Raw genomic sequence first — 12044 nt, forward strand, 5'->3', positions numbered from 1 at the left:
ACCAGCTCCTTGGACATAATTGTGGCCTGTGCGCCAGTGTCAATCATTGCAAATGTTTGGCATTTTTCTTCTACAGTGATGGGAGCATAACCTGTCCTCAACTTCCTCTAATACACATAAGAAGTGTGAATTCTTACTGATTTCAGGACTCACCTTTCTCAGGCCTTTTTCACTTTTGGCTAAGCACATTGGTAAATGGAAAGACATTTTTCCCTCCTTTTTACCCATTTCTGCGCGAGAGACTTTATTAATTTCTCCATGTTCAGAGGTTTTTTGGAGTGTGGCCACTGTTCGCATATCCATCCAGGTATCATCAGGGGCCACATTACAACCCTCCAACTGAACATGTGTAACAACATCATTCAGCAATCTGTCATTGTTTAATTCTGTGCATTTGTGACCATTTAGTGTGGTACCACCCCTTTCAGCCTCTTCAAAAATATGTGGCTCAAAGAATTCTTCAGGTGATTGGCATGTACCCTCCTTTGGAGTATTTCCTTTTTCTGCCTGTGTTTGGTCATTGTTTTGACTGCCCAGGGAAGTAATTATAGCATCCCCATTTACTCCCTGTTTACTGGTATTCCCCATGCATGAGTCATTTTTCTTAAATCTGTCTCTTTGTTCTTTTGGGTTTTCAGGTTTTCTTATTTCATTTGTACAAATCTCCAATGTTTGATTTAACTCTAGGTTAAACCGTACCTCTCTTTTAGAAGTATTTGCACTTTCTGTTACATGTTCATTTACTGGCATCTTTACTTTGAAATCATTAGACATCTCAGAGTCATTATGCGAAATTACATCAGAGCAATCTGTCTTTTTGGTACTGCAGGTATCATGAGTACTTAGTCACTTTTCAGAAAAAGCCCCCCGGTCATTGCTATGGCCATCAGCCCCCTCCTTTGATGACTGTTTTTGTGCTGTACAAAGCTTCCCTATTTGTTCAGCTAACATTTTCACTTGGGCCTCAAGGCACTGGAACCTTTCCATCTCTCTAGAATCCTCTCTCTGTGGTGTAGATCGATATTGATTGCTTTCTCCCTGATTGGATCTATTCTGATACCTCTCAGGTGAGTGATTTCTATTGGGATAGTTTCTGAACTCTTGATTCATTTGTGGAGGGGAGCAGGGTGCACCCATCCTTTGGTTGTAGTCCCCTGGTGGGGAATCATTGTACTGACGTGGAGTTTAATTCATGTTCTGTCTCATGTCCTGTCTCTCATGTTGTGGGTCCTGGCCCCTATGTTGATTCCCATTATCAACAAATTGATCCACATATCGGGGTCTATCCTGATTACCATATATCATGGTGTTGGGATCAAATTTGCTTTGTGTCCCCAATGTCTGGTAGGGACCATCATTTCTTTGATCTTGGTTTTGTCTCTGATTATGGTTCATACCTAACATATCAGATCGATAGCCTGCCCGGGGCCTATCTCCTAAATACCTAGGACTGATGTAGCTCTCCTTATTTACTAGGATCATGTGATTGAAACATTGGTGCAGAGGGTGATGACCTTTGTTGATAAACCCTTTGTTCAGGTGCCGAATTATTTTTACCTGGACTTTGAGCAGATTCAAGGGACATCTTGGCTGACCTGATTTCCATCACTGTTGCTGAGGGTTCTTTAGATTTAGGTCTAGTATCTTTCATTTTGTCCCTTTCTCTACCCTGACAATAGAGTACCTCATATAGTTGTGTGCTTTGATGCACAATCCACTCAAGGGACTTGTCACAATCAAATTCACGGACCAATTGGGATATGATGTCTTTCTGTAGCCCATAGAAGTAAGCGGTTTTAAATTCATTAGAATTGGGGTCAAAAGATACATCAAAGCGAGAAAATGCTCTTTTTAAGTCTTGTAAAAACTGACGAGGGGATGTATTAGGCCCAGCAGTAAGTGTGTAAGCAACTTTCTTTGCCTCCTGTAATGACTGGAAAGGAGAAAAATGACACCTAATTTCTTTTTCAAACTCCACCCATGTCATATTCTGCTGTTCATTCAATCCTCTTATGATGCTGGCCGTCAGAGCATCTAAAGTTAAATGAAAATACTGCCTGTACTGTTCCTTAGGTATCTGGAGTGCTTTAAAAATGTCATGAACCGCTTCTAAGTGATCCTCAATGCAGCATTCCCCTCCTTTTTTAAATGGTTTGATCAGAGCTTTAATAGATTTCATTATTTTCATGGGGCTACTTGTTGCAATGCATGGAATTGCACTACTTGGTGACTCAATCCTGGTTCCAGGTGTATGGGATTGGTAGCGGCTCCCAATGGGAGTATCAAATCCCCCAAGGGCGCTGCAACCAAGTTCAGTCACCGGCCCAGTCACTGGAGCACTAGCTCTTTGGGTAGAAATAGAATTCACCTCCACTCCATTGAATGTAGTACCCTGCCGCCTCTCCTGGGACCTGGGAATGCAAATTTGCTGTTGAAAGTCCTTGCACTTTTTAAGGAGCCTGTCTGCTTCATTTTGCAGATAGTTGTTTTCATCACTCATTTTATATATTACCTCCTGCATGTCGCACATTTGCATTTGGCATTCATTGAATTCTTTGTTTGTCTTGTCTCTTTCTTGAATCATTTTAACCATTTCTTGCTCTGCGCCTTGGAGATCACTTTCTTTTTCAAAATTTTCTTTTTGTAAAATCTGCATTTCTGAAACAATCTCATCTTTATCCTGTCTAATGTGGTCCACTAAGGCTTTTAAGTGTACCAATTCTTGCTCACTATCCTCAAATTGTTTCTTGCTTTTGGACAACTGAGCATCAAAATCAAAAGCATTTTAATTGCATGTCTTTTTGGCATCCTTCTAATTCTGTTCTTAACATCTCCTCTTTTTTACTTGCCCCATCTAAGTCAGTCTTTAACCTGTTAATTAGCTGGGTATCATTTTCTTGCATTCGCAGGGACCTATTCAAAATAAACCATATTTTGGCGCATAGCCGTATTAAACAGTCTTTCTCTGCACTTTTATCGGCTGCATTCAATAACCTTGTAAGGCAGACCTGAATTATGTTGCCTTCTGTAAAAATATTGTCTAGTTTTTCTTTCTGCACCTCACCCTGAATGCGGTCATGCCATTCTGAGGTACTGTTTGATGACCACATCCCATGTGCAAACAACTTTGCCTCTAAATATTGCACTAGGTCTGAGAACTTGGTTTCCCTTTGTGACATTCGGAAATTCGTTTTTGGTGACACACTGTTATTATGAAATGGGTTCCCTTTAATGTACAGATGGCAGTGTGAGACACACTTAACACGCCCAATAGGTGCTCTATGATCACTTTCCCGGCCTGCAACGCACCATAAATATGTTGGGTATTTTGTATAGATTTGGGGCCTAGCGGTATTTTCTTACCGCCAAAAATGAAAATAATTCAGTAATAATCACTCTTTGCATTCAGATTGGATTTCGTATATAGTACTACAGTATACATACATTATTTCAGCACACAGATACATTTAGTGGTATACATTATGTTGGTATGCGTTATTGGTGGTATTTCTGGTGAGCATAATTCCTTTGTTTTATATGTGGCCACAATAGCTAGAACCCCTTATTTATGTTTAGTTTGTTCGTGTGATCACTAGAGAGGCCTCAGGCTTACATTTCAGGAACACCACATTTTCATTTGGAGTGCCACCATGGGCTGTTCTCACTGACTTATCTACGACAGCGAGCTAACATGTGGTATTCATCACCAACTTATCTACATCAGTTCAGTGAACTATGTCCAGGGCCTCTCTTTCTGCTGACTCATGTACCTCCAGCAGCAGGCTATTTCATTATGTTATTATTATGTTCCGTTCAAAAATCACACACACTTATATACTGAATGGAATCGTGCACACAGCTACCGCTAAGTCTTATTTTTAGCTACCTTAAAAATGACAATTGCACATCTTCCCATATTATCAGTGCTATAATGGTAGATGCACAAAGAAAAGAGAAAAATAAAACACACTACCCATCTGCTTTCAGATATTTTTATGTATTATAAAAATTGCATTTCAACACGATCTTACTCTTTTTACATAAATAAATGGAAATTGCACAGTAACAACATTATCTGTAACAAAATGAGAAGAGTGCGGCGAGAACATATTCAATTTGCAACATTAAACATGTTGATAAAACACTGGAATTCCCTCTTCTACTCTGACTGAATAGTTTCGCACACATACACACTGCCCCCGCACTCTGCAATATAATTACCAAGCCTGTCCAGCATGTGAAATTCTTTGGCTGGTCGCCTTCTGGAAGTGGCTCAATGCTCCCTCTTAATTCACACCAGCAAGGACGAGCATCTGTCGTCACTCAAACTGGGGCTTATTGACTGTAATTCCCAGTTTCTGCAGCAGTGCACTGGGATCTGCTATTTTCAATCAGGAAACTCCCCAGCCACCAGCCAGGTCTTTCTCCGAGCTGTGTAAAATGTCTTCTAACTCTTTTCTTCCCCGAGATTCTACAGGAAAACTCTTGTTACCTCCCTTAATGTGACGTGCATCCAATAAAACCCATCATGTCCTATACTCCTACTTTCAACAATGGCTTGGCTTATACAGTTGCAACTGTAACAAAACTGATTTCCTGCTTATTCGAGTCTTTGCTTCCTGCAAATGCTGTGGAAAGAGCACAGATGGAAGCAAAGAGAAAAAAAATCTGGATGCACATTTAAAATGACTTTCAGAGCCTGTCTTTTCCATCTCATTTTGCACTGGAGAACACATTATATTATTAATGAGTTAGAATCATGTTAGTATTGTTAATGAGGTTAGTTCATTAATCCTCAAATGTGTCTCCTGCAACAGAGGAATTTCAGGTGAAAAAAAAAATATATGCTTTTAACTGTGAAAAAATGTATTTGCATTTTAGATGTAGAAATCGTTTTTGAATGAATAGCCTGTTTTCATTTACATGTCCATGTCACACTGGCAACACATGCCTTGCTGTACCGCATTATAGCAATGCACCAAACCCATGCAGTGGTGCTGCATGAAAAAAATGCTAAATAATCTTACAACCTCTCATATCTCCTTTATTTAATGTTCCTCTGCTTCCTCTCTATTCTCTGTCTCCCTACATATTTCTCTAGATATATCTCTTCCACCTCCTAATCTTATCTCTCCAGATGTGTGTTCTTGTTGTCCCCACTTTTCCGCCCTCTGCCTCCCTCTTGTTCCTTACTCTCCTCTCCTTTGTGCAGATGTTTGCTAATAGTCATATTACTCCCAAACTACCCTCTTGGTTGGACTCAATTTTAAATTCCACACAGGAAGGTATTTTGTTCAAGAATAGGAAACCTATGGTAGCTGTATGAAACTCAGGAGCACGTACTCTGAATGTAGGGGACTTGAATTGTCTAAAATGCTCTTATGTGTATACACTTGTAACAAGGTACGTGTGCCAATCTGCCCATTAATGATATATTTGGGCATTCCATCATCTTCCTTTCAAACAGAAATTACTTCATAACTGCCACTAGGGGCAGTGAATCAAGATATGGCTTATTTGCTTTTGGGCTATTGCTACAGAGCTCAAACAGGTGTAAATACGTATCCCACATGTCATTTTGTCAAGTAACGTTGTAAACAAACACATTTTTAGTCATGAAAAGCACATTATACATGTCTTCTTTTTACATTTGTTTTCAAATATGTAGCTGGCCGAATCTGTGGCTGTGGATGAAAAAAGTGACAGTGAAGATTTAATTCCGATCAACAAATCTTCTCCTGAAAAGGTACATTGCAAATGTTTCACTGTGGTACATGGTTGAACCTGTGCCTTATTGTGTCCAATAAATAATCACATCTAGCAGCAATTGCATTTATCCCAATAACATTGAATGTCTGTTCTGAAATACCATATATCCCTATTAAGATTTGACAAGTCATTTGACATTCGGACAAGTGCCTTTCATACAGAAAAGCATACAATCATAAAATGTGTTTTATTATTTGTGAATTGATTTGTAGCATAAATGAATAGTGTATATTTGAGGAATGTTTCTGAAGGCAGTACCAGAACAGTGATTTCCATCTGAAGGCACCTTTTTCCCGTAAGCTTCTCTGGGTTTCAGGAAGAGAGAAAGAGGGCTCTAATAGTGTGGGATATAGGACACCTCTCCCTGATCACTCCTGATCAGCAATCCAGAGACTCTGGGCCTCATTACACGTTAGGCGGTAAACCATGGTGCTACTAGCACCATGGTTGCCGCCGGTACCATACCGGTACCACCATGGAGGAAATGGGAATTATCACCCCATTCCAAGGTCGGCGGGGCGGTAATTCCCCTTTCTCCATGGCCCTTCCCCATTCCCATTTTTGCCCCATAGGGCATAATGGGAATGGGGAAGGAGCTAATTACGGTACCGCAAATTGCGGTACCGTAATTAGCACCAAAGTCCCTTTGCAGGTCCCAACTTTAACGGCTGGTCTACACCAGCCGTTGAGGTCGGGTCCCGCAAAGGGACCTCGTAGTAAAGCGGTAAGGGTTAACGGTTACCGGTAGCCTTACCGGTGACCGTTAACCCTTACCGCCTTCCGTGTAATGAGGCCCTCTGTATCCTGCCACAGTGTCACCTTGAACCAAATGATCTCTGGGAAACTTCTCTTTTCCCCTCTTTGTTTTTCTGGGGCATGTTCCAAGTACCACAATTATCAAACTGCGCCATCATGATACATTATTGTAAGATACTGAGCACTACTGCATAATAGAGTGACTTTCACCCATGCAGAAGCTCACTTAATGAATTCAGCCACTTTTTGTATTAGACTAAAGAGCAGTAACGATATGATGCTCGAGATCAGGAACTGTCCTTTTTTCCAGGTGTCACGTCAATGTGTTTATGGTGAATTCGACCTGCCCTATTCCCCTTGGCATACTGCAGAATACTTATGCTGCAATACAATGGATGCCCTTAACCCCTCAACAGTCCTGGAGATGAACTTTCACTCATGGTCAGCACAAGCTGCTTCCTAAATGTACTGCTTTTAATTGCCTCTGTTTCATTCATTTAGATGTTTAACATAAAGTAACTGTATGTGTTAACTTGAGATTGACTAGGTTCACATGTATGGAAAATCACTATTTTAGGGGGAAAGAAGTGAATATTGATTCACGTTTATTTTATCTTAATGTTTACAATTCACATAATGATCATGAAACCTTTAGAGGTGACGAAGCGCCTTTGGGTAACTGACTGGATTCAGAACATTGAAGAATGCAAGCAATACACTTATCCCCATTATATTCCATTGGATGGGAATTCTCTCCAAATGATTACTGACAATATGACTACATTCCCAGATGCCCTTTGGAGACTTTATTTTCCTAAACATAAATATTAATTTAGTACCATACAATGAGACCCAGGGTTTGATAAATAAGCTCCAATGCGATCTGAGAACTTGCCGTTTCTGTAAAGCAAATGTGATAGAATGTCTTAGGCCCCTTCTAAGGTCTTCTCTTCCTGCTTCCAGTTGCCATTACTCATCCTTCACCCTGTGTTTGCCTCTCCCTACACCGGCCTTTACCTCTCATATCTCCTTTATTTAATGTTCCTCCGCTTCATCTCTATTCTATGTCTCCCTATATATTTCTCTAGCTATATCTTTTCACCTCCTAATTTTATCTCTCCAGATGTGTGTTCTTGTTGTCCCCACTTTTCCTCCCTCCACTTTGACCTCTGTCTCCTTCTTGTTCCTTACTCTCCTCTCCTTTCTGCAGATGTTTGCTAATAGTCATATTACTCCCAAACTACCCTCTTGGGTCGGACTCAATTTTAAATTCCACACAGGAAGGTATTTTGTTCAAGGGTAGGAAATCTATGGTAGCTGTATGAAGCTCAGGAGCACATACTCTGAAAGTAAGGGACTTGAATTGTCTAAAATGCTCTCATGTGTATACACTTGTAACAAGGTATGTATGCCAATCTGCTCATTAATGGTATATTTGGGCATTCCATCATCTTCATTCCAATCAGAAATTACTTCATAACTGCCACTAGGGGCAGTGAATCAATATATGGTTCATTTGCTTTTGGGCTATTGCTATAGAGCTGAAACAGGTGTTAATACTTATCCCACATGTCATCTAGTCAAGTAACGTTGTAAACAAACACATTTTAATTCATAAAAAGCACATTATACATGTCTTCTTTTTACATTTGTTTTCAAATATGTAGCTGGCCGAATCAGTGGCTGTGGATGAAAAAAGTGACAGTGAAGATATAATTCCGATCAACAAATCTCCTGAAAAGGTACATTGTAAATGTTTCATTGTGTTACATGGTTGAACCTGCGCCTTATTGTGTCCAAGAAATAATAACATCTAGCAGCAATTGCATTTATCCCAATAACATTGAATGTCTGTTCTGAAATACCATATATCCCTATGAAGATTTGTTAAGTCATTTGACATTGGTACACGTGCCTTTCATACAGAAAAGCATACAATCAGAACATGTGTTTTATTATTTGTAAATTGATTTGTAGCATAAATGAATAGTGTATATTTGAGGACTGTTTCTGAAGGTAGTACCAGAACAGTGCTTTCCATCTGAAGGCACTTTTTTTCCCTTAAGCTTCTCTGGGTTTCAGGAAGAGAGAAAGAGGGCTCTAATAGTGTGGGATATAGGACACCTCTCCCTGATCACTCCTGTGCATCAATTCAGAGACTCTGTATCCTGTTTCCAGGAGTCACGCAGTCACACCTTGAACCAAATGATCTCTGGGAAACTTCTCTTTTCCCCTCTTTGTTTTTCTGGGGCATGGTCCAAGTAGCACCATTATCAAACTGTGCCATCATGATACTTTATTGTAAGATACTGAGCACTACTGCATAATAGAGTGACTTTCACCCATGCAGAAGCTCACTTCATGTATTCAGCCACTTTGTGTATTAGACCAAATAGCGGGAAAGATATAATGCTCTAGATCAGGAACTGTCTTTTTTCCAGGTGTCACCTCAATGTGTTTATGGTGAATTCGACCTGCCCTATTCCCCTTGGCATACTGCAGCATACTTATGCTCCAATACAATGGATGCCCGGGGCCCCTCACCATTCCTGGAGATGAACTTTCACTCATGGTCAGCACAAGCTGCTTCCTAAATGTACTGCTTTTAATTACCTCTGTTTCATTCATTCAGATGTTTAACATAAAGTTACTGTACGTGCTAACTTGAGATTGACTAGGTTCACATGTATGGAAAATCATTATTTTTAGGGGAATGAAGTGAATATTTATTCACGTTCATTTTATCTTAATGTTTACAATTCACATAATGATCATGAAGCCTTTATAGGTGAAGAAGCGCCTTTGGTTAACTGACTGGATTCAGAACATTGAAGAATGCAAGCAATATACTTATCCCCATTATATTCCATTGGATGGGAATCCTCTCCAAATGATTACTGACAATATGACTACATTCCCAGACGCCCTTTGGAGACTTTATTTTCACAAACATAAGAATTAATTTAGTACCATACAATGAGATCCAGGGTTTGATAAATAAGCTCCAACGCGATCAGAGAACTTGCCGTTTCTGTAAAACAAATGTGATAGAATGTCTTAGGCCCCTTCTAAGGTCTTCTCTTCCTGCTTCCAGTTGCCATTACTCATCCTTCACCCTGTGTTTGCCTCTCCCTACACCGGCCTTTACCTCTCATATCTCCTTTATTTAATGTTCCCCTGCTTCCTCTCTATTCTGTCTCCCTATATATTTCTCTATATATATCTCTTCCTCCTCCTAATCTTATCTCTCCAGATGTGTGTTCTTGTAGTCCCCACTTTTCCTCCCTCCACTTTGACCTCCTCTGCCTCCTTCTTGTTCCTTACTCTCCTCTTTCTGCAGATGTTTGCTAATAGTCATATTACTCCCAAACTACCCTTTTGGTTGGACTCAATTTTAATTTCCACATGGAAGGTATTTTGTTCAAGGATAGGAAACCTATGGTAGCTGTATGAAACTCAGGAGCACATACTCTGAATTTAGGGGACTTGAATTGTCTAAAATGCAATCATGTGTATACACTTGTAACAAGGTACGTATGCCAATCTGCTCATTAATGGTATATTTGGGCATTCCATCATCTTCATTTCAATCAGAAATTACTTCATAACTGCCACTAGGGGCAGTGAATCAATATATGGCTTATTTGCTTTTGGGCTATTGCTATAGAGCTGAAACAGGTGTTAATACTTATCCCACATGTCATTTAGTCAAGTAATGTTGTAAACAAACACATTTTAATTCATAAAAAGCACATTATACATGTCATCTTTTTCCATTTGCTTTCAAATATATAGCTGGCTGAATCTGTGGCTGTGAATGAAAAAAGTGACAGTGAAGATTTAATTCCGATCAACAAATCTTCTCCTGAAAAGGTACATTGTAAATGTTTCATTGTGGTACATGGTTGAACCTGTGCCTTATTGTGTCCAATAAACAATCACATCTAGCTACAATTGCATTGATCCCAATTACATTGAATGTCTGTTCAGAAATACCATAGATCCCTATTAAGATTTGACAGGTCATTTGACATTGTGACAAGTGCCTTTCATACAGAAACGCATACAATCATAAAATGTGTTTTATTATTTATAAATTGATTTGTAGCATACATGAATAGAGAATATTTTGAGGAATGTTTCTGAAGGCAGTACCAGAACAGTAATTTCCATCTGAAGGCACCATTTTTCCTATATGCTTCTCTGGGTTTCAGGAAGAGAGAAAGAGGGCTCTAATAGTGTGGGATATAGGACACCGCTCCCTGATCACTCCTGAGCAGCAATCCAGAGACTCTGTATCCTACTTCCAGGAGTCACGCAGTCTCACCTTGAACCAAATGATCTCTGGGAAACTTCTCTTTTCCCCTCTTTGTTTTTCTGGGGCATGTTCCAAGTACCACAATTATCAAACTGTGCCATCATGATACTTTCTTGTAAGATACTGAGCACTACTGCATAATAGAGTGACTTTCTCCCATGCAGAAGCTCACTTAATGAATTCAGCCACTTTTTGTATTAGACTAAAGAGCAGTAACGATATGATGCTCGAGATCAGGAACTGTCCTTTTTTCCAGGTGTCACCTCAATGTATTTATGGTGAATTTGACCTGCCCTATTCCCCTTGGCATACTGCAGCATACTTATGCTGCAATACAATGGATGCCCTTAGCCCCTAAACAGTCCTGGAGATGAACTTTCACTCATGGTCAGCACAAGCTGCTTCCTAAATGTACTGCTTTTAATTGCCATGGTTTCATTCATTTAGATGTTTAACATAAAGTAACTGTACGTGTTAACTTGAGATTGACTAGGTTCACATGTATGGAGAATCATTATTTTAGGGGGAATGAAGTGAATATTAATTCACGTTCATTTTATCGTAATGTTTACAATTCACATAATGATCATGCAACCTTTAGAGGTGAAGAAGCGCCTTTGGGTAACTGACTGGATTCAGAACATTGAAGAATGCAAGCAATACACTTATCCCCATTATATTCCATTGGATGGGAATCCTCTCCAAATGATTGCTGACTATATGACTTCATTCCCAGACGTCCTTCTGAGACTTTATTTCCCCAAATATAAGAATTAATTTAATACCGTACAATGAGATCCAGGGTTTGATAAATAAGCTCCAATGCGATCTGAGAACTTGCCGTTTATGTAAAACAAATGTGATAGAATGTCTGAGGCCCCTTCTAAGGTCTTCTCTACCTGCTTCCAGTTGCCATTACTCATCCTCCACCCTGTGTTTGCCTCTCCCTACACCAGCCTTTACCTCTCATCTCTCCTTTATTTAATGTTCCTCTGCTTCCTCTCTATTCTCTGTCTCCCTATATATTTCTCTAGATATATCTCTTCCTCCTCCTAATCTTATCTCTCCAGATGTGTGTTCTTGTTGTCCCCACTTTTCCTCCCTCCACTTTGACCTCCTCTGCCTCCCTCTTGTTCCTTACTCTCCTCTCATTTCTGTACATCTTTGCTAATAGTCATATTACTCCCAAACTACCCTTTTG

General features: G+C 39.8%; 1 protein-coding gene across 3 annotated transcripts in view; it reads left to right on the forward strand.

Moving 5' to 3' along the window:
* Positions 1 to 12044, forward strand: part of LOC138520143 (protein IWS1 homolog A-like) — a 721593-nt gene that overhangs the window by 403374 nt on the left and 306175 nt on the right. For all 3 annotated transcript variants that reach the window (XM_069632628.1, XM_069632629.1, XM_069632631.1), the window contains 3 exons: positions 5669 to 5746; positions 8193 to 8267; positions 10321 to 10398. In XM_069632628.1, coding sequence (XP_069488729.1) covers positions 5669 to 5746; positions 8193 to 8267; positions 10321 to 10398 — 231 coding nt within the window. The remainder of the gene's footprint in view (positions 1 to 5668; positions 5747 to 8192; positions 8268 to 10320; positions 10399 to 12044) is intronic.

The sequence above is a fragment of the Ambystoma mexicanum genome, chromosome 13 (genome assembly GCF_040938575.1).
Source record: "Ambystoma mexicanum isolate Mex_15411 chromosome 13, UKY_AmexF1_1, whole genome shotgun sequence".
In the NCBI taxonomy this organism is placed as follows: domain Eukaryota; kingdom Metazoa; phylum Chordata; class Amphibia; order Caudata; family Ambystomatidae; genus Ambystoma; species Ambystoma mexicanum.